Below are 23,902 nucleotides of genomic sequence, written 5' to 3'. Positions count from 1 at the left end.
CAAGAGTGCTCCCGCGGTGTGAGCATCATGGTGCTACTCACTAGTAGAAGACTGAGATGTGGATGTGTGCATGACGTGTGTGTGTTGTTGTGTGCATGATGTGTGTGTGTTGTTGTGTGCATGATGTGTGTGTGTTGTTGTGTGCATGACGTGTGTGTGTTGTGTGCATGACGTGTGTGTGTGTTGTTGTGTGCATGACGTGTGTGTGTGTTGTTGTGTGCATGACGTGTGTGTGTGTTGTTGTGTGCATGACGTGTGTGTGTGTTGTTGTGTGGATGACGTGTGTCTGTTGTTATGGAAAGCCGTATAGAGAGCAAACTGGACTATGTGTATGAATTCTATAGTGTACATGTTATTATTATGCACAAGCTTATGCATGAAAATATGAGCATGTGTGTATGAGTAAGTGCTCACATAATTTCAGTATACATGTGCACATGTATGCATCTGTGTGTGTGTGTGTGTGTGTGTGTGTGTGTGTGTGTGTGCGTGTCAGGGTGCATGTGTGTGAAAGTATTTTCACATATATAGGTGGGTGTACGTGAGTGTGTGCATGTGCATTGGTATGCTTGAAGGAGAGTGAGCAAGAGTGTGAGTGTATGATTATGAGTGGGTGTGTGTATGTGTGTGTGGTGTGAAGGTGTGTGTGTGTGTGTGTGTGTGTGTGTGTGTGTGTGTGTGTGTATGTGTATGTGTGTGTGTGTGAATGTGTGTGTGTGTGTGTGTGTGTGTGTGTGCATGTGCATATGTGTGTGTGTGTGTGTGTGTGTGTGTGTGTGTGTGTGTGTGTGTGTGTGCATGTAAGCGATGCAGTCAGGGCCCTGTCAGCGTGGAGTCAGAGAGCAGGCTGATCACAGGGCTGCTGTGCGTTTGAAGTCTCTCTGGGACTGACAGCTCCACTCTCCCCATGGGAAACACATCCTCTCCTCTCCTCTCCCCTCCTCTCCCCTCCTCTCCTCTCCTCTCCCCTTCTCTCCTCCCCTCCTATCCTTTCCCCTCTTCTCTCCTCTCCTCCCTGCTCCTCTCCTCTCCTCTCCCCTCCTCTCCTCTCCTCTCCTCTCCTCTTCTCTTCTCTCCTCTCATCTTCTCTCCTCTTATCTTCTCTCCACTCCTCTCCTCTCCTCTCATCTTCTCTCCCCTCCTCTCATCTTCTCTCCCCTCCTCTCCTCTCCCCTCCTCTCCTCTCCTCTGCTCTCCTCTCTCCCCTCCTCTCCTCTCCTCTGCTCTCCTCTCTTCCCTCCTCTCCTCTCCTCTAACGTTACTCTGCTCTCCTCGCTTACCTCCTCTCCTCTCCTCTCTTCCCTCTCTCCTCTTTTCCCACATATTCTCTCCTCTCTTTCCTCATCTCCTCTTTTCCCACATCTGCTCTCCTCTTTTCTTCTCTCCTCTCTCTTCTCCTCTCCCCTCTTTTCTCCTCTCCTTTCCTCTCCTCTCCCCTCCTCTCTTCCCTTCTCTCCTCTCCTCTGATCTCCTCTCCCCTCCTCTCCTCTCCTTTCCTCTCGTCTATTCTCTTCTCTTCTCTCCTCTCATCTCCTCTTGTCATTCACTTCTCTCTCTTTTCCTCTCTCTCTCCCTCTGTCTCTCTATTTCTCAGCTCAGTGTATCTTGATCTCTCTACATATATGTTTGTTTGTGTGTGTGTGTGTGTGTGTGTGTGTGTGTGTGTGTGTGTGTGTGTGTGTGTGTGTGTGTGTGTGTGTGTGTGTGTGTGTGCGTGTGTGTGTTTGAGAGAGAAAGAGAGAGTGAGTGAGATGGAGTGAATGTGAAAGGTGTAAGGGGGTGAGAGGGATTGTGAAGGGTGCGTGTGTGTGTGTGTGTGTGTGTGTGTGTGTGTGTGTGTGTGTGTGTGTGTGTGTGTGTGTGTGTGTGTGTGTGTGTGTGTGTGTGTGTGTGTGTGTGTGTGCTTCAAAGAGAGAGAGAGAGAGAGAGAGCGAGAGAGAGAGTGAGAGAGAGAGAGAGAGAGTGAGTGAGATGGAGTGAATGTGAAAGGTGTAAGGGGGTGAGAGGGATTGCGGCTCTCCTGATACTATTAGTGTACTGGGGCTTTGGGAGAAACTCCATTGGACAGAGAGGAGCGGAGAGGAGAAGAGAAGAGAGGAGAGAAGAGAGGAGAGGAACAGAGATGAGCAGAGAGGAGAGGAGAGGAGAGAAGAGGAACCACGCTACGCTGTGTCACCGGCTGGCAGCTGTCCATGCTTCTACTCAACACTGACAGAATCTTGGCATGGAATCATGAACAAGGCACAATGCTGTGGATGATGACTGTGGATGATGTCTGTGTGTGTGTGTGTGTGTGTGTGCAGCTCTCTGAGGTCAAGGTGCACACAGATTTTAATCTTTAATTTTGCAGGCGTGTGAGTGGAGTGTAATCCGTTACTGGGCTGGAGATGGAGCTCAGCTGCCTGTCAGTACGCTGTCCACACTGGTTTCAGACCAGATCTATCACCACCTCTCCCTCCTACCCTCACTTTCTCTCTGTCTTTTTCTCTTCATCTCTCTCTCTCTCTCTCTCTCTCTCTCTTGCCTATTAATATATAATACACACCGGAAATGAATACATGTACAGTATGCAAATCTGACCAAATCATCAGGCACAAACAAACGAGTCCATCCATCACTGACTACAAGCTTGGGATTTGAAAACTTGGAATAACAGCGTTCCGTTCCCTCCTGCCTCCTTCTCGCTCGCTCCCTTGCGCATTCTCTCTCTCTCTCTCTCTCTCTTCTCTCTCTCTCTCTCACGTGCGTGCATGTGTGCGCACTCTCTCTCTGTCTCTCTCTCTCTCCTCTCCTCTCTCTCTCTCTCTCTCTCTCTCTCCTTTTCTTTTATCCCAGTCTACCTCTTCCATCGCTCCCTTTTTTCCACTTTACTTGCTGTTTTGTTTACTTGCTGTTTTGTTTACTTGTTGTTTTGAACTTTCTACACACTGACTGTTTTTTCACTCTTTGACTCCTCACGCTCTTCTCTCTCTCTCTTTTCCCCTTTTTTCTCTCTCTCTCTCTCTCTCTCTCTTCCTCCTTCTTCCCTTTTCTCTCTCTCTCTCTCTCCTCTCTCTCTCTCTCTCTTTTCCCTTTTCTCTCTCTCTCTCTCTCTCTCTCTCTCTCTCTCTCTCTTCTCTCTCTCTCTCTCACGTGCGTGCATGCGTGCACACTCTCTCTCTCTCTCTCTCTCTTTTCCCCCTTTCTCTCTCTCTCTCTCTCTCTCTCTCTCTCTCTTTTCCCTTTTTTCTCTCTCTCTCTCTCAAATTCAAATTCAAATATGCTTATTGGCATGACAAACCATATGATGCATTGCCAAAGCGTTCACAGGAATAATAATAATTAAAGAAAATACAAATACAAAATGATATAGACATGTACAAACATTGTTACACTTCGTCACACACGCACACACACACACACACACACACACACACACACACACACACACACAGCACGTCACAACCATGCAAGACCATTGTCTGTACACGTGCATTAGGAAAACCAAGACAGGACAAAACAAAACAAAACAAGCAGGAGACATGGTGTAAACAGACTGGGGCTGGGGAGCAGTGTTGTGTTTGAAGGGTGGAGGTAGTGGGGTGATTATCTTAAGTAATGCCTTCTCTCAGGTTATGGAGTGAGGACACATAACTTGCTGCCAGTATGCATGTGCTGGTGTCCTCACCCAAAACTACAGCAAGTTTTTTCTGTTCGTCCAGTTTTGTGAAGTTGGGAATGATGTTGTTCAAAGTGGTGAAATATTTGTCTCTTTGGGACCGATATTTGTCCACAGTGTAGCAGAAAGTGCACCTCTGACTCCACCTCCCTGTCATACAGTGACCACATGTCCTTTGCTCTTTGGCAGCCATGACTTCTTGTGCCTGCCTTTCTCTATGGCTAGACTGTGGTCACTCAGCCTGTACTTGGTGAGGATCTGTCTCTGCTTCGTATCTCTGACAGTGTGGAGATACTCTGCCAATTGATAGTCTTTTCGTATGCCAATGTAACATTCAAGTTTTGTGTTGTAATTTTGTTTCTTTCTTCCAGTGTTCCAAATAAGAATTCTTGTTGTTCTTTGTTAATTTGGTTGATTCTGATTGGTGGTTGGGAAGCAGTGCTGGTCTGGACAATTTGTGGGTTAGGGGTTATTGGGTTAGTTAATCCGAGACCAACTGACATAGGGGACTGGTCTTAGGGCTGAGCTCTTGGGATTTAAGTGCTTTAAAATGTAGTGAATTTTGAGGGCTTAATTTTAGATGAATCCAGAATTTTAGTGATCGTTTTTGGATATTAATCAATAGTGGAAATCGGCCTAATTCTGCCCTGCTAGCATTTCTCTCTCTCTCTCTCTCTCTCTCTTTTCCCCTTTTTTCTCTCTCTCTCTCTCTCTCTCTTTTCCCTTTTTCTCTCTCTCTCTCTCTCTCTCTCTCTCTCTCTCTTTCTCTCTCTCTCTCTCACGTGCGTGCATGTGTGCGCACTCTCTCTCTGTCTCTCTCTCTCTCTCTCTCTCTCTCTCTCACGTGCGTGCATGTGTGCGCACTCTCTCTCTGTCTCTCTCTCTCTCTCTCTCTCTCTCTCTCTCCTCTCTCTCTCTCTTTTCCCTTTTCTCTCTCTCTCTCTCTCTCTCTCTCTCTCTTTTCCCTTTTTTCTCTCTCTCTCTCGCTCCTCACCTGACTGCTTAGGGAGCGTTTATGGCTTTGAGACTATTCATGTCTGAACATGTTTTTTTTTATCATTATTATTCAGGAGCGTCACCGTTCTCAAAGGGTAGTGCACAGCACTGACGATGCCAAGGACATGAATTCAGCTCCCTGGTGCACCAACACCACTTACATGCAAATAATCCAATGTGCAGTAATACTGACCTTGCAATCTAAATCAGTTTCATTGTGCAGGTGTGTCTGTACAAATAGCCTCTTTTGTAAGTAACCAAAGCGGAGAGATATTGCTATGAGAAGCAGGCTTGTGTAAAATTCCAGAATTGAATTGAAACTGGCCCTTAAATTCCATTCAATTCTTGAATTTCACTTGCATTTCAATTGAGGTAGCAAACAGGAAGCAGAATTGCAATTCGAATTGTGCACAACCCTGATGAGAAGTGTGAGTAATAAAGTACTAGTAATAGAGTCCAAATGAAAGGTATCGCCAGTTGAAGCAGGACAAGTCTAAACTATGCCAGAGCTCCCTTTTTAAGAGACAATTTCCTGGAATGGAAAGAAAGCGCGTTCTAAAGGATTAGAACCCAGACGGAGGAGAGGAACGAGAGGAGGGAGAGAGATAGAGAGGAGGGAGAGGAGAAAGGGAGAGAGCGGGAGAGGGAGATAGAGAGGGATGAGAGGAAAGAGGAGGGAGAGGGAGAGAGGGGGAGAGAGATGGAGAGGGGGAGATAGGGGGGAGAGAGGAGGAGAAAGAGGGAGAGAGCAGAAGAGGGAGAGAGAGGGGGATGAGAGGAAAGAGGAGGGAGAGGAGAGAGAGGAGAGAGAGGGAAAGGGGGAGAGAGGAGGGAGAGTGGGGGATAGAGGAGAGAGGGAGAGAGAGAGAGGAGAGAGAGAAGGCTACGGCACAAAGCAGCTGAAATTCCCCTGAAGCTGAGTCAGGCTCCTCTCATGTTGCTTTTCTGGCAGAGAGGATGCTACACGTCCCCACCCGACCACACACACACACACACACACACACACACACACACACACACACACACACACACACACACACACACACCCATACATTACGGACATGTACATATACTCACTACTGCTTATATACTGCTCATATTTAGAACATATAAAAACAAGCACCACGCACACACACACACACACCCTGATTTACACACACACACACACACACACACACACACACACACACACACACACACACAGACACACACATCCTGATTTACACACACAAACACAAACCCACACATGCACACACTGCTAACTAACTTGGAGACTCCACGTGTCTCAGATGAGAGGGATGCCTGTGCCAAGGACTGCCTGCCTGCCTGACTTAAGTGGACTTGGCTCAGCATGTGTCTCACTAGACCTGTGGTGTGCGCGCCATGTGTGAGTGTGTGCGTGTGTACAGTATGTGTGTGTGTGTGTGTGTGTGTGTGTGTGTGTGTGTGTGTGTGTGTGTGCGTGAGTGTGAGTGTGTGTATGTGTGAGTGTGTGTGTGCCTTTTTGTGTGTGTGTCTTTTTGTGTGTGTGTGTGTGTGTGTGTGCCTGCGGTGTGTGTGTTTTGTGTGAGCGGATTGTGTGTGTGCGTGTGTGTGTGTGTGTGTGTGTGTGTGTGTGTGTGTGTGTGTGTGTGTGTGTGTGTGTGTGTGTGCTGTGTTGTGTCTACGTGATCTGGGGAGCACGTTTGCCCTAGTCTGTCTGCCAGCCAGTCCCATGCTGAGCCAGTCTGTGGCAGGGCCCTCCTGAGTGTGTTTACAAAATCCTGCAGTCAATGGGCACTACTCTCTACTACTCCTCTCCTCTACTGTCCTCAACTGTCCTCTCCTTTTACTCTACACACTTCTCCTCTCCTCTTCTCTCCTTTCTTCCTCACCCCTCTCCTCTCCTCTCCTTTCCTCTATTGTCCTCTACTCTTTACCCCTCTCCTCTCCTCTCCTTTCCTCTATTGTCCTCTACTCTTTACCCCTCTCCTCTCCTCTCCTTTCCTCCTCATCCCTCTCTTCCTCTCCCCTCTCTTCTCATCTCCTGTAGTTTTCTGTTTCCACCTCTTCTGCCTGATTGTCCAGTGTTTGGAGTGTGGCTGTGAGTGTGATGGAGCGTTGTTTTGGTACGAATCGTGTCCACACTATACAAAACCGCCAACACACACACACACACAGTATGCAAACCCACTGTACACTACCCTTCTAATTACAGCACTATAAATGTTTGTGGTTAGCCACCCGCGGCCGCGGGACAACACACCAGCTCCTAGCCTGTCTATCTCTCTCTCCCTCTCTGTCTCTTTCTCTCTCCCTCTCTCTACCTCTGTACATTCTATCTCAGTACATTCATCTCTTCTTCTATGTGTTCTATGTCCAAATAACTCACTGGCACCCCGAGGCCATGTCTCCGATGAGTGGGTGTTTTTTTCCCCTTCAGCGCCATGAAAAAGGAACAACAACAAAAAACAGACCTGTTTAGGACTTGGGCATTGGCTTTGTTTTATTGGGAGTGTACTGCCGCATGATATTGTTTTTGGGGTGACTGGGTGCCAATAAAATAGAGATGAAGGCGTCTGAGCTTCCCTGTCTGTCTCGCTCTCTCTCTCTCTGTCTCTTTCTCTCTCTCCACTTAATGAGTTTTCCATGGCCAGTGCAGCAGCGGCTCTCCTGACAGGAGGCCTAAGGGGTGTGTTCTCCCCTGAGACCGGTCAGAAGTCGGCCTGTCTGCATGGAACCGCAGGCCCGACCACATCAACCACCAGACCGGCTCACACATTCTCTCTCTCTCTCTCTCCCTCCCTCTCTCTCTCTCTCACTCTCTCTCACTCTCTGTATGTGTAGGGCTGTCTTTTGTAGATGCCTGACATGGGGACTCCATGTTCAGTCTCACCAAGGCTTGCTTTAAATATTTCTTGAGTGAACCATGCTCAGATTGTCTACTGGCAGCTGAAGTGTGCTTTCCGCGGTTGTGAAGGTAGCTGCGGATGGCACTGCTCTGTGCGTCCAGAGAACAGAACGAAACTTTCTGCTGCTGTTGTCACCAAGGCCAGGACCCATCTGTGAACCACATGTCTAACGCAATCTGGCACAGACAGGGCAGCTGCACGCATCTGCACCATCACCACCACCTCTCTCCCTCTCTCCTTCTGTCTCCCCCAAGCCTCTCTCTCTCTCTCTCTCTCTCTCTCTCTTTCTCTCTCTCTCTCTCTCTCTCACTGACTCCCTTTCCTTCTGTCTCCCTCAAGCCTCTCTTTCTCTCTCTCTGTCTCTCTCTCTCGCTCGCTCGCTTTCCTTCTATCTCCCCCAAGCGTCTCTCTCTATCTTTATCTCTCTGTCTCTCTCTCCCTCTGTCTCTTTTGACTGGTCTCTGAACAGAGGATGGCTTGCCATGAAAGCTATCAGACTCCGAGGCTGGTTGGGGTGCGGATCAGTAGTACCATTCCTTGTCCAACAAGAAACAAGCGCGAGACATGGCACTGGGCAGCAGCCTTCAGAGGGAGGAGTATCTGCCCAGGCAGACAGTGCCCCCTGGCACCACGAGCGCTCCCTGAACAGCACAGTGCCAACGCCAGCGCCAGCTTTGAGAGAGAGAGGATGGCACCAGCCTATGGCAGGAGCAGGCTCAATGCTCAGTGCAGCCCATCAGAGAGCCCTGGACTCACACAAGCCTTGGCGCTTGACTGACAGCTCCTTCAGGGATAGACTTGTAAAACCAGGTCTGGTTGAGGCTGCTTTTTCTCTCTCCCTGCGATGACTTTGAGGAGTGTTTCTCATCGACGCACGACAAAAGCAGACAGTGTGAGCCGCGGCCTCGAGCGCACCTCCCGGGGGAGATGTCCGTGTTTTTCCGAAGGGATCGATGGTGTAACCAAAACCACAGCTCTCTGAAACTGACTCATGTGTTTTGGTTGCATAACCTCTCTCTCTCTGCCATGGAGGCAGATCGGTCCAAAAAAATACAGAGCTCCACAGCTTGTCCATTGTCTCACCCTGACTTTCCACCAAATCCTAGAGGAGTGTGTTTTCTCTGTCCCTGTCTCCAGCAGCCCACCACGTCGCCCCACCCCTCCAGTGTGCATGTTAACATTTAAGGGTCGGGGGACTCGTTTATTTTAGGATCTAGGAGGAGTGATGACCTACCCCTCCAAATGGAGCATTTTCCGATGCAGGCTACACTGATTGAATTGTGACTAATCTGTTACTGAGTTTGATGCTTTGTAACATATAATGGATAGAAATGTGACCAGTTAAGTGTTTTCTTTCAGGTTACTCTGAAACAGTCCACTGTTGTTATTTACAACATGCAGGCAACATCATAAACATGCTTTCAGGCTATTGCCAATAGAATAATCTACCATATTCTGTTCTGCAAATGTGGTCAGATGATGCAACGAGTGGTGTCCTATTTTCCTAAAGATGAAGAGGTAACCCCTACCCCTTTGTCACTCCGTTGGACGGGAACTTCTCGGTGGAGGACTTCCAAATGTAGTCGTAGGGCAAACTCTCTCTCTCTCTCTCTCTCTGTTTCCCTCTCTCTCTCTCAGACACACCCACATTCTCTCTCTCTCTCTCTCTCTCTCTCTATCTCTGTTTCCCTCTCTCTGTCTCTCTCTCTCTCTGACACACAAACTTTATCAGCGTTTATATCTTTTTTTCTTATCCTCCAAAGCCATGGCCTGGATTCTAGGAGGCCCCAGAGCCACCTCTGCCTCTCCCCACAGATGCGAGCGAGCTCGACTCCCAGCCAACTGCAGTCTGTCACAGCCTGAGGGGAACCCCAATAACCCCCCCCCACCCTCTCTGTCACTCCTCTCCGCCTCCACTCTAACAGGAAAACAGCCTGCGTATGGTGGCAATATAAAGCGCACACACTCAAATGTGAGCGAAACCCTTTGGGGAAATAAAAGTGGAGACAGGGGTGCGACCCGCATAGCTTGGCTCGCAGTAAACTCAGTTCAGGCTCCGCTGGTTCTGCTGTTTGCAGAGCCTTCAGAGCAAGCAAGCGAGCAAGCAGGCGGGAAGAGGCCTGCCGGTAATCAGAGCGGAGCTGTTGACAATGCCGAGTCCTTCAGCCGGTCGGCGGGAGGCTGCTCAGCACAGCGGAACCCTCCTGTCAAGCCTGGAAGAGTCCGAGGGCCGCAGTTGGAGGGGGGGGGTCTGAGAGGGGGGCGCAAACTTTAGGACTCTTTATGCACTAACAAACTTCTTGCACTGCTACACAAAAGCATACATATGGCTCCCCATGGACCCAAACCACAAGGAGTAGACTGACAGCAGAGCGCTGCGACAGGATGAACTGAACTAGGAGGAACTAGGAGCTTGTAACAGAGATTGTTAATACAGATGCTCTGCTAACTTGCAACACATGTGCAGTCAGCGCGTCAGCCTAGCAGAATGCTCGCTTTGTGTCAGTAAAAGATCCAAAAGAAACTGCTGGGGTCACTGACACATGATGTACCCTCTACAGCAATCCCCTCCTGTGAGGGCATCTGAATTGCTCCTGAGAAAAGAAAACATTCTTACAGGGTTATCTTAAGGATCACTGACACTGTCAAAACAGCACATACCCTGCTAATTAGCTAGGGGTCTGTCAAGTTCGTCCAGAGACAGGACGCCAATCTATCCAATGATGCTTCAAATGGATGGATAGGGATGAATGGTAGTGGCAAAAGCTTAGCTGTGGCAGTGGAGTTGGAGCTTTGGAAAATTGGCTTTTGAAAGAGGTGACTTTTACATGACTGTATTCACACACTCAGGCAAAAGCACACACACACTCTCACACACACACATACACACACGCATACAAAGAGTAGCAGACTTGTAAGTGTCAGGGTGTCCAAGGACATATTTGTTGGACGTGGTATACAGTAGTAATACTGGACAACCATGCATCACAAATGCAGGACAGCTAAACAGCTAAGAGAAAGAGGGAATCCATACATGGATTGGACAAACACGATTGTAGACATGAAAGATGTCAAATTTGAGAAACAAGGAAAGGCAGAATGAAACCTGGAGTCACACCACAGCAATAATGTCAGATGTTACTGGAAACTAGCTGGAGTCCTACTGTAAGTAAATATATGTGTGGTTAGCAAAGCCCAACATCTACTCCAACATGACCACTTATAGTGGGCTTTTGGCTGAGCACTTGTTTCTGCGACACACTGAAGGACCTACAGTACTCCTGTGGTCGGTGATGTGGCTTGCCACCATCAGGGATTTAACATCTTCATATCGCTTTCCTCGTCAGCAGAGAAACACAAGACCCAAAGCCACAGTATCTAGCTCATCCATCATGTCCTGTCAGAAAATGGTCGCTGTTGGGTTTGGTTCTGGAATCCGGTTTGGCTGGACCGCTATCGTTCTCATCCTGGCGGCTTCTCGGGAGACTGAGCCAGTTGCCTGAGCCTGACCTGTGAGTGTGAGAACTTGAGGTTCCTCTGCAGAACAACCTCAACTCCTCCCACACAAACACAGCATGCTTTTTAGTTCTGCTTGGTTTGGAATGCTGAATGCTGGGCTGGAGTGGAGTTCGACTGGTGTGGCCGGACTTGTGGGTCATTTTATTTTTTTGTGAGATCTCCGCCGAGACTCGACTCTGAGGATGCGGTCGGGGCTCATTGGCAGGGTTCCGGAGGATGATGTAATCGGGGACTTACCAAAGCCAAAGGCGGCTGGGGCGGGGATGGGTGCCGCTTGGACGGTCGTGGACGTGTAGAGACCGGTCACCAGCAGTCCGTCGAAGTAGGTGCTGGTCGAGATGGTAACTGCAAAGAGAGAGAAGAGATTGGACAGTTGAGTTGAGTTGAAAGGAGAGAGCTGCTATGAATTGCATCCTGGATGCATCCTAGTAGTTCATCGTAGTGAAAGTATGCAGGGCAATTAGTGCAGAATCACACAACTGGATTTCATTAGCTGAGCATTATACATACCCAGAGCCTCTCAACACTGATAACACACTGGCAAAGCAGAACTCAGATACATACACACTCACAAAGCACACTGACCACACACACACATGCAGGCACGCAGCCATCCCCACACACACACATGCACAAACACACACAGACACACACACGTACTGTACCAACACATGCACACACACACACACACACACACACACACACACACACACACACACACACACACACACACACACACATACACTACAGCTCAGTGCTTTTCCTCCAAAAGCCCTTCATCAAATGCAAAGTTGCTTTGACAAAATGGCCTTTATTTTATATTACAATCATATTAGCACATCCATCACTGTCTACCTGGCAGGCAGACACAGACACAGAGCTTGTTATTCTCAACTCCAGCTCATGTTATGAATCATTGATTAGAAGGCATTTGGAGGAGAGGGGTGCGTGTGGTAATATCACTTCACGGAACAATCTAGAAAGGACCGTGGATGTGACGTGCTTGGCTATCAGACACCCTTAAAAGTGACCGCGACCGTAGCAATAATACAGGCTGAGACTGTGTGATCTACATTTGATCAGACACCCTGATAGGTCGACAGGCCAAGACGCTAGCGGCCTGCGCCTGCTACTAACGAGCTCACAGGACAGGTGATAATGAAACAGCCCCCCCACCCCCCCGCCCCCTCCTCCATTAAGGGCTGTTAGTCAGCATCTCACCCCCGTGGGCACAGATGTGTGGGGGGGGTGATGCCCCCCGGGGGCGGATGTGGCACCTCCTGGTGCCCCTCTCACCACAGATGGCAGTTGTCGGGGAGAGGTGTGCTTGAGCTCACAGAGCGACCACTGACTGAACATGACACCAAACCGCCTCACTCCAGAGAGCAGAGAACAGAGAACAGATCCCATCTACCTCATCTACAGACTCAGGGGGACTAGCAGGGCTTAGTATCATATGAGAACATCATATAGAGAAGCTTATGGAGCACTGGTAGATTCCACTGTGTTTAGTTGTGAATAGCACGAAGCACGAGCCGCACCATATGCTGTATGTCCTATGTACCATCTATTTAAATATGATGCTCCTATGATACTCACTCTCACTCTATAATCCTGTAGAGTGAGTTATGGTGCTCTCTGCTCTAGGAACAGCACTTCCCTTGAGCTCTCTAATGCAAACACGAGTGGCCGCTGATGAATGTCCCAGACTCGGATGCCCTTGGATGGATTCATTACAGGTGGCTGTATTCTGGCTCGGGGAGGCCTCGCTGCTCCATAATTTAAAAGCATTGATTTTCTTGTAAACACAGCCTCCCCCGAACGACAACGCGCTAACAAGCTCCGGGACAGACAGCAGACAACGCGAAGCTGGCCGCGGCGCTAGCTAACGCTAGCTAATGCTGACTGGCATGGCCCAGGGAGGGCACGGCTGCCACGGCGCTGGCTAAGCCTGACTGGCGAGCCCGAAAGAAGGCTCATCTCATCTGGCCCCGACCCAGGCAGACAGATCATGACGCGGAGCAGGAAACCAGTTCAAAGGAGATCCACTCCCAGAAGAGTGAGCAGGGAGAATGCCTCGTAAAAAAAAAGAGCCTAAAAAAGAACACGAAAGTGAGAAATGAGCCACAGCTATTATCTGGCCTCTGGACCGACTCCTCACACGTCTGCACAGGATAAAGCCCTCGGAGTGCAGTGGGAAGGGAGGAGGTTTGTGGGTGTGTGTGTGTGTGTGTGTGTGTGTGTGTGAGTGTGTGTGTGTGTGTGTGTGTGTGTGTGTGTGTGTGTGTACAATGGAGGCAGACTGTATTTGTGGAGTATGTTTCTTTGTGTATGTGTGTGTGTGTGTAATGAGGGGTGGACTGTATTTGAACGTCTTGTGAGTGCATGTAGGCTTTTTGTGTATGTGTATGTGTGTGGGTGTATAATGGGGGCTCACTGTGTTTGTGGGTTGTGTCTATATGTGTCTCTGAGTGTGTGTGTGTGTGTGTGTGTGTGTTGTGTGTTGTGGGCTATGGGGTGGGGGTACATGGAGCTGCCGCTCCCTCCACACGTCTGCCTGGGCGTCTACAGAGTCCGTCTGGAGCGCCAAGCGTGTGTGTGTGTGTGTCTGGAGCACTGAGCTGGTCAGCTGAGTGTCTCTCCTTGCTTTCCTGTGGGCTCCTGCACGCCTTTGTTCTTTTGTTTAATAATAAAGATTCTGTCTCCCATCTGAATACAGTTTGTGTTTTGAGTGTGTGTGTGTGTGTGTGTGTGTGTATGTGTGTGTGTGTGTTTTGTGTATGTGTGTGTGTGTGTCTCTCTGTGTGTGTGTGTGTGTGTGTCTCTGTGTGTGTGTGTGTATGTGTGCATCTGTGTATGGATACACATGGTACTCTGCAAATTATAACCACAGGCCTGTAATCATTTGCTTCTCCTCTCTCTTTCGCCTCTCTTTCGCTCTCTCTCTCTCTTTCCCTCCCTCTGCATCAGTCCTTTAATAATTCATTCCACCTTTCCCAGGGTAGATCTGGAGCCTCTAAGCTTCTCCTCCACATGTTTTCAACCCAAAATAAGTCTGACTCACCTACACACAAATGTAATCCTCTCTCCGGACCACTCCAGAAATACTCACTTACCAACGTGTTAAAGAATGAGAAATACTCAAGACATGAATGTCTTTAGGCTTAGTTGTGCTTCATTTCATTACTATTCTCATGGGCTGGAATAACTGCTAACCTTATAAACAGGAAAAGAACCTCTTTGTTCATGGATATCAGTTTTGTTGGCTTGCACAGCACATATTTTTGTACTCTATTAGTAAATAAAGAACGACACTTATATATACTCATAATTTCCTGACTATTAACCAAGGTTTCCGTGGAAGATTTCTTCAGCTATGAGGTTAATACACAGGGGAGGGCTATACTGTACATGGGAATGCATACATACTGTACAGGAATGCAACATACAGTATATTCAACACACATTCACACTGCTTATCCAGCATGAATGATGCACAGTGCTCAATAAAGGAACGCGGTGCTCGTGTCGGCTAACACACACAGCAGGCTTTCAGTACACTCTTTCTCACTGGCACATGGATAAATACACACACACACACACACACACAGTGTTGGGAAAGTTCACTTTCTACGTGAACTAGTTCAAAGTTCAGTTCACAAATTTTAAAATGAACTAGTTCAGTTCATAGTTCATAATTCAAAATGTTGAACTAAGTTCACACTTTCCAAAAATGAACTAGTTCATAGTTCTTTTTTTTTTTCAAATGTTGCTGCGAGCTATTATTTTTCAAAATTATTGCCACAGCCCATATAGAATGCAGTTAATTTGGGTTGAGGATCTGTCTTGACAGTCTTTTGATTTTGTATTGGCTTGCACATACCTTGAAAGGCTAGCCAGGTGCTTCAGTTCAATATGTGCCGTTACAGATTTGCTGCACCGAAATGTACGATTTTTCCCATCCTCACCGACCTTGTCATAAAACTTGTTTAAATGGTCATACGACGCCTCCTTGCTGCTTTGTCGTCTACATCAGCCTTTCTCAAACTTCTTTGACCTGAGGCCCAGTCAAGGCATACTTTGGGGTCATAGGGCCCACCTACATGAGCCCACCCCCTCCTCCCACCCCCCATCAAATTATCATAATGATATCACAATTATTATTATTTTTTATACTATATTGCTATACATGCACTTCAACACAGTCAATACTTAAAGTGCTAAGATTGTTAACAAAAGTTTGTGAAAACATGCACATTAGAGTACTGCTTTACTAATGTAAAATATAATTGGGCCTATAATAGTTTAATTGTTTTCGCATTGTTGCATGATGCTTGCATGCATGAGAAATACTTCTCAAAACAACAGCAATTATATGGGTGCCGTTGTTTCGGGATACCAGCAACAATACCAGCTTTTGAGGATGGTAAATGGCGGATCAGATCATGCGTAAATCACTGATCTGGAGATCTTTAACTAAGACTAATTAATAGCTTTTGGCTGACTTTAATACTTAATGCTAGACAGTGTTTTATATAGTCTGTGCTCTGTTTTTTATGGAAGTTGCATAAATCCACGTTGTTATCCACGTCGTTAAATGTCGTTTCATAATTAAATAGCCTTCCAATAGGTTGAAGCTTAGCCTTGCTACCAAGGTACACACGCATGCATTGAATAAATGCTCATACCACGACTTAATTCTATGCTTCTATGTTTGATGACACCAAATTAACAAGTATTTCCTACTAATTGCAGAAACGTTTGTTTCCTTTTTCTGTCCGCGGTTCCTTGATCAATTGCGCAGCAAATTATCAGACGATGCCCCGGGAATAATTTCACTCTGCAGACCAGCATTGTCCATGTTGCGGACCGCGGCCCATAGTTTGAGAAATGGTGACCTGCATGCTGCCATATTAAGGCCTTTTTACGGTGTGTTTTAACCGGGTTTTAGCATGGAAGGCTCTGTAGAAATCTGGCACCCTATTGAAAGAAGTTAAACTGAAAGAGCGTGCCATTCACAGACACAAGAATGAACGAGTTCACAGTAACGTTCATCAGGCAGTAATACAGTAAGTTCAGTTCACGTTTGCTTGAACTTTCGCTGAATGTGAACACGTGAACTTTCGCTCAATGAACGCGTTCAGGCACAACACTGCACACACATACAGGACTGATTGAAATGATTGTGGGTTTCCTCCCGGCATAGGCACACAGGAGCACCTGTGGCAGTAGTGTGTGCCAGGTGCTGTGGCAGGAGTATGAGATGCCCTCGGGACTCACACAGTAAATGGATCTGGCTACTTCCACACGGCAAGAGAGATAGAGAGAGGTCATGGAAAACACCTTGTGCCTTTTTGGATCATGTTTACCCTTAAATTACTCCCTCAAATAGAGCTTAATGTTTGCAAGGCAGTATCTCTCCAGATTTCCTCTACACAACAAGCTTTTTCCTTCATAAACATGACGTATTCTTTAGCTATAAAGACTAAAGACAAAGAAATCAAAATAGTGATATATCATTGCTTTTGACCAATCAAGACAGATGTTGGTCACTTTTTCATAATTCCACACACACTCACACACACACACACACACACACACACACACACACACAAACATAACTAGTGTAAGATCCATACTTGGTGGCATTTGTCTGTTGGGGACAGTTAGAGACCACTATCCTTATAAGAGACAGACACCACTATTCTGTTATGAAGCTCAGCCATTACAAACCTCTACTGTTCCAATCACTACATCATTTCCCCCAGGCCTCTCTCTCTTCCCTTCTTCCCCCAGACCTCTCTCTCTTCCCGTGTTTCTCTCCAGTCCTCTCTCTCTTCCCGTGTTTCTCTCCAGTCCTCTCTTTCTTCCCTTGTTTCCCCTCCTCTCTCTCTTCCCTTGTTCACCCCAGTCCTCTCTCTCTTCCCTTCTTCTCCCAGTCCTCTCTCTTCCCTTGTTTCTCTCCAGTCCTCTCTCTCTTCCCTTCTTCTCCCCAGTCCTCTCTCTTCCCTTGTTTCCCCTCCTCTCTCTCTTCCCTTGTTCACCCCAGTCCTCTCTCTTCCCTTGTTTCTCTCCAGTCCTCTCTCTCTTCCCTTGTTCACCCCAGTCCTCTCTCTTCCCTTGTTTCCCCTCCTCTCTCTCTTCCCTTGTTCACCCCAGTCCTCTCTCTTCCCTTGTTTCCCCTCCTCTCTCTCTTCCCTTGTTCACCCCAGTCCTCTCTCTTCCCTTGTTTCCCCTCCTCTCTCTCTTCCCTTCTTCTCCCAGTCCTCTCTCTCTTCCCTTCTTCTCCCAGTCCTCTCTCTCTTCCCTTGTTCACCCAGTCCTCTCTCTCTTCCCTTGTTTCTCTCCATCGCCCTGTGTGTCACTCAAGCTCCACATGTCAACAGAAGCACAGATCAATAGTGATGAGTAAAAACAACGTTTGGGACATGAGGTTGAGTAAAACAGAGACAGAGAGAGAAAAAAGAGGTAGAACATGATAAAAAGAGCAAAAGAGAGTGTGAAGTAAGGTGGGTTACAGTGGGATGCCAAGAGCTTGCGAGACCTCAGATCGATAAAAAAGCACGATGTAAATTATTTAGACGTGTTTCTGCAAGGCTGAGAATGGGATGGGAGATAGAGTGAGAAGGGGGAAAAGAGGAGAGAGCCAGAGATAGACAGAGTATCAGATCCCATCCATTCACCTGCAGGGGGTTTACACATACACTTAGACCTCAGGAACACGCTGGCCTTTGAAGATGCCTCTTAACATTCCCCTCCACACACACACACACACACACACACACACACACACTATGCATGGGTTTGTGATGGGTTGTGTGTGTGTGTGTGTGTGTCTGCATGTGTGTGTGCGTGTGTGTGTGCGTGTATGTGTGTGTGTGTGTGTGTGTGTGTGTGTGTGTGTGTGTGTGTGTGCGCATGTGTGAGTGTCTGTGTATCTGAAACTATGTGTGTGTGTGTGTGTCAGTGTGTGTGTGTGTGTGTGTGTGTGTGTGTGGGTGTCTATGCGTGTAGGAAAAAGAGCAAAAGAAACTATAATGTGAAAGTCATACATAACAGACAGTGAGGTGCAAAAGCTTGTCTCTGTACAATATTTGGTGTGACTGTGTGTGTGTACGCATGCATATAAATTCGACATGTGAGAGTTCACATAAAACTTATGGGGTGTGTGAGTTTGTGTGTGTTTGGATTTTAGTGTGTTTATTCTGCCACGCTATGTGAAGTCAGTATTGGTATGAAATAACATATCTGTTTCATTCAATGCATTTAGATTTGGAAATATGTGTTACATTTTTCAGATGTGTTATGTCTGGTTGGACCAGTCAAATAAATAGTCTTTTACTGGCTGTCTGAACCTGTTAAAACACTGGCACAGCACTGACAAGCAGGTAATCGTAAGGAAAGAATGAGAGTGATAGAGGGAGAGAGGGAAAGAGAGATGAGAGGGGGAGAGAGAGGGAGAAAAGACAGAAAGAAAGGGTGATTTTCTCCTCTCTGCCTCCAGTATGTTGGAGAGCCCTTGTCTCCCCTCTTCCCTCTCTCCCTGATTTTCCACTCCTTCTCCATCCTCCCTCTCTCCTCCCTCTCTCCGTCGTCAAAGGGGATCTACGCACCCTGCATCCCTCCCCTGACTTCTGGCACTGCAACACATCTCCGCCCTCTCATTACCTGACCTCTTCACTCTACACCACCACCCCAACACCGCCATCTCCCTCATTTCTCTCTCTTCCTCTCTCCATCTCTCTCTCTCTCTCTCTCCCTTCCTCTTTCTCTCTCTCCCTCTCTCTCCCCCTCTCTTGCTCTCCCTTTCTCTTTCTCTCGTTTCTTCTCTCTCCCTCTCTTGTATTCTCTTCCTCTCTCTCCCTCCCTCTCCACTTCTTCCCTTTGTCAACACCTCTCTCTCCATCCTTCTGTGTTCTGTCCATCCTGGCTCTCTCCATCCTCTGTGTTCTGTCCATCCCTCCTCCTCTCCTCCCCCTGTGGCCCTGTTACTCCGCCATGCAATATTGATGGTGTGATGTGGTACGGCTCATTACCGGTGAACAACGCCGCATGCCTACTCAACTATTGATGGGCCCCGGGGTCCTACGCCGCCTCGCACTGCAACGGATGGGTCAGGGGAGAGAGAGAGAGAGAGAGAGAGAGAGAGAGAGAGAGAGAGAGAGAGGAGAGGAGAGGAGAGGAGGGGAAGGGTGCGCTCCGAAAACTCACACAGAAGATGGAGAGAGAGAGCGAGAGAGAGAGCGAGAGAGAGAGAAACACAGCCCCTAGAACAACAGACAAAGAAAGGCAGACAGCGGCCAGGCGAAAACAGCAAGCGTCTGAGGTGCTTCCAAGTTAAGCGCTGGAGCACAATGCATCTGCTAACACACAGAAAATAGATATGGAGGCAGCTCAAAGAGCATTTGAACACACACACTGGAACTGGGACAACCACATTTTCTGGAGGTGTTGGTTTAAGGTGAATTTCTTTCACTCCTGGAAAACTAGATATTTTTTCTGCCTCATCTATTTCATTCCAGCCTTTGTGTTTTTTTTGTTTTGTTTTTGAATGATAAAGTTCAGCGTAACCTTTTCACTTACTGCATTTGCCAGAGAAGCAGAATAAACATGTAACTCCACTGTGCTGAGGAAGGCGGGCAGGTACACAGCAGAGGAGTGACCGTGACATGACACGAGTTTGTCTTTAAACTTTCATACAAGCAGGCTGATGTTCATGTATGGGCCCAGGTGGCATTCAGAAAAAAACATGCATGCATCTCTCTCTCTCTCTTTCTTTCTCTCTCTCTCCCTCTCTCTCTCTGTCCTCACCCCTCTCACCCCTTCCTTTCTCTCTTGATCCCCCCTTCATTGAAATAAACACACCAGGACACATAGAGGAACATGGGGGGGGGGGGGGGGGGGGTTCGGATCGGTGTGGCGAGCTACACGGCACACCACTGACCCTGCCAGATGAATAATTCAGGACCTGAGAAGCCGCCTCAGAGAGACCAGGGGGACGTCACAGGCACAGAGACCCAGTTGGAGGAGACGAGGCTTCACTGAGTGTGCAGATGCCTGGCCCTACAAACACATATGCAGCAACACACTTGAACAGAAATGCCACTGGCAGATGGAACAGACTGAATGGCAGAATGAATGGTGCCCAGTTGTCATTTGCACAAATGCTCTTCTAACACCCCTGTCACGCATACCCTAACACTCTCACATGGCCCATACTCTTCTAATACCCCTGTCACATGTACCCTAACACTCTCACATGGCCCATACTCTTCTAATACCCCTGTCACGTGTACCCTAACACTCTCACATGGCCCATACTCTTCTAATACCCCTGTCTCGTGTACCCTAACACTCTCACATGGCCCATACTCTTCTCCTATCTGGGTGAGATTGACGAGAGTTGGTACTTCATGTTTACTCTCATACGATCTACTAACTTGAAGCTGCTTTGGGATAAAAACATCTGGAACATGAAGGACTTAAGTGCACATGCAATGCTACAGGTTTCATAGCTCCAGATGGCATGCAAGAGCTTGTATTGTCTTTGTACAGGAGGGCAGGCAACAGTCTTGGCTTGGCAAAAGGCAAATCTGCCCAAGAATTGGTATATCATGCTCCTGATATATTTGTGGTGGAAAAGAGGAATTTATCTTGAAATGCTAATGTGCAAAGACAACCACAGAAACCTCAGCTGAGGAGATGTCTGAGAGAGATGTCAGAAATGAAAGAGGAAATTACAGTACATGTCTGGACAGCTGAAGTGCATGTTCTGATCCAACATTGTTCCATCCAATCAGATCTGATCCATCCATGTTCTTTCCAACATTTTGATTTAAACAACGTGTGTGTACTGTGCACCTGCCCTCAAGGGAACAATGTTCACCAGAACATTTTTTTTGTTTGTTTGTTTCAAAGGATGCACCTCAACTTTGGTGTCCAAATGTATGAGTCAGGAAATGGCTGTTTCTTGCAACCAGTGCTTCATGAATGAAAAAAGAAGAAACAGAATAAATGAGAAACAGACAGCAAATCAGGAAGAACTAACTAGAGAAGAGTGTGCAGGGAGAGGGCTCGCCGGCCGGCAGACCTGACCACACCATAGCCTCTAGAGAAGAGTGTGTGTATGGAGAGGGCTCGCCGGCAGATCTGACCACACCATGGTCTCTGGCAACCTCTTTGGAGCACTGCCACCATGATGACATCACTCAGAAGACAGAAAGTGAGGATGGGGAGGTGAGGAGCGTTAGGAAGAGAGTGAGGGAGAAACAGTCAGAGAGAGAAAGAAATAAAGATGAGAGAGAAGAGAGGAGAGGTTGCAGAGAGTCGAAGAAAGAGAGAGAGTGCGATGCCAGTGAAGAATGGAAAGTGTGTCTGTGAGCGGTTCCACTCATATGGCAGACATAAAGGCCCTCAGTGTGTGTTCGCTGGGCACGAGCCCCTGCGTCAGTGGGTCAGAAGCCCTGCAGCTAACAGGGCCCAGGGGCACCTTAAACTGGCCCGTGTAAAAGTATCCCTAAGGTGCAGCAGAGAGGAGATGGAGACAGGGATAAAGGGATAAAGAAAGTAGGGGGAGAAAGAGAGGAGATGGAGACAGGGATAAAGGGATAAAGAAAGTAGGGGGAGAAAGAGAGGAGATGGAGACAGGGATAAAGGGATAAAGAGTGTAGGGGGAGAAAGAGAGAGAGGGAACGAGGAGAGAGACTGTTGGTTGGCACGGCGACGACACATTACCTCACTCTTAGGTAACCGCATGGCACGGGATTAGAGTGAGGCAGTCAGGAAGGCCATGTCATCTCTGGGCGTCAACCAGCCAGTGTGCCAGAGTGTGTGTGTGTGTGTGTGTGTGTGTTATGTATGTCATGAGTATGATTGTGAAGGATGGTTAGCTTCTTTCAAATGCTTAACAGTTTACTACAAAGCCACACACGCTGCATTCTACACCTTTGTGTACACACACACACACACACACACACACAGACTCTTTCAGACCGATGTGGTTATTAAATGAAAGAAACTATGAGATCCCCTTGTGGATTTCCCCAAGACAGATTTATTGCTGCGCGAAGTGGAAAATGATTCCATGGCACGTCTATAAGAGCCCATTATGAGTGTGAGTGAAAAGCAGTGGTGGATTAAAAACACTGTATCCTTGGCTGCTCTTTTCCAAAAGGCCAAGTGAGGCCCTCGCTTCCATCTTATCCCTTCCACCACTTCTGCAGAGAGCCGGGCTAGGAGCCGCTGGACGCAGATCAGAAATGACGTGAGAAAACGTACGTAATCGCCGCGACCACCTCCATCGGCCTTTTGAAGACTTGGCTCTGGGCGGCTTCGTGACGCCCGTGCATGCGTCTCATTAGTGAGTCTGTTTTAGTAGCGCGGGCCCACATCGCATATTAGGTTTTCCTCACAAACCCAACAATGTTTGGATGTTTGTCAATACGCCGGCAAAAACCCCACGTCGTTTTGGATCATTGTTAACGCGCCTGCGAGGGAGAACACCCTCTTTTCCTCCTGAGCCTTTGATAGGTCAGTGGGCTGGGTTGCTTTCCAGGAAAGCGGTGGGTTGCTGTGGGGGGATAAAGATAGCAGGCCATCTGACCCATATCCCACAAGCCCCTGCTGTCCGAGAGGCAGTGCGGGCCGGGCGACGACAGGAAATGGAGGTCTGGCTGCCGCGGGGACGCCGCGTTGCCCATCTGTTTCCCATGGCCAGAGCCGGTGTCGAAGGGGGCGCGCACCGCCATCCCCCCCCCCCCCCCCACGCCCCCATGCCCCAAGGCCGGCCACTCCTGAGCGCCACGGGTCGGCACCTGCCCAAGGGCATCTTGGCAAAACCGGCTGTTCCACTTCCCTCCTCTCCTCAAATCAGAGGGTTCGTGGAAATAGGAAGATGGAGGAGACTTGGGGAAAAACAAATCTGAATTTTGAAAAAGAAAAGCACACAGTGAAGGAAAGCGCTAGCTCCGTCCCATGCATGGATGTTTTGTGGATGTGTGTGTGAGCGCATGGGGGCATGCTATAGCCATGTTGTGTGTTATGTGCGTGCATGCCTGCCTGCCTGCCACACATTTAATCTCCGACACCCTTCATTCCATCGCACACCCTCCTGGCATCACTCTGCCCTGCTGGCTGAGCCATCTGCTGCTGTGAGGGACCCAGTCCAGCCCTGTCCAGTCTCCCACCCCCACACACACACAACACACACACACACACACACACACACACACACACACACACACACACACATACATACACACACACACACACACACACACACACACGCACTGAGACAGTACATGCCTGCATATGTATAATAACAAACGCCTCTCTTTTTAATCTTTATGAACAACAAAGATTTGTCATTTTAGAAAGGAGATTTTTTTTTTCAGGGGTCTTGACAGCCCTTTGCTGGTGCCTAAAGCTGAGGAGTGTGGTCAGCGCCGAAGCAGTTCCTGGGTCAGTGTTTAGCTTGGGTGTGTGTGTTGGGTGTGTGTGATGTCAGCGCCCAAGCTGTTCCCAGGACAGTGTTTAGCTCGGGTGTGTGTGTTGGATGTGTGTGATGTCAGCGCCTAAGCTGTTCCCGGGACAGTGTTTAGCTCGGGTGTGTGTGTTGGATGTGTGTGATGTCAGCGCCCAAGCTGTTCCTGGGTCAGTGTTTAGCTCGGGTGTATGTGTTGGGACTCGGAGCCTGAGTCGGCTGACTGCTGCGAAAGCGAAAACAAGCGCCAGACATGTAGGAGCGTTCTGAACAGAGCTCAGAAGGGACGCCATGTTGGGAGGGAGGCTGTTTTATTCCATTCCCAGTGGTGGTGATTTGCACAGAGATCAGTGAGGA

At 48.2% G+C, this 23,902-nt stretch overlaps 1 protein-coding gene across 1 annotated transcript in view; it reads right to left on the bottom strand.

The window, feature by feature from the left end:
• Window positions 1–23,902, bottom strand: part of reln (reelin) — a 134,045-nt gene that overhangs the window by 92,147 nt on the left and 17,996 nt on the right. Inside the window, 1 exon segment of the mRNA XM_042110561.1 lies at window positions 11,302–11,409. Within this exon segment, the coding sequence (XP_041966495.1) occupies window positions 11,302–11,409 (108 nt within the window).

This window comes from Alosa sapidissima, chromosome 11 (assembly GCF_018492685.1).
Source record: "Alosa sapidissima isolate fAloSap1 chromosome 11, fAloSap1.pri, whole genome shotgun sequence".
Taxonomy (NCBI): Eukaryota; Metazoa; Chordata; class Actinopteri; order Clupeiformes; family Clupeidae; genus Alosa; species Alosa sapidissima.
The sequence above is the reverse complement of the archived record's forward strand: the minus strand, read 5'-3'. Positions and strand labels throughout refer to the sequence as shown.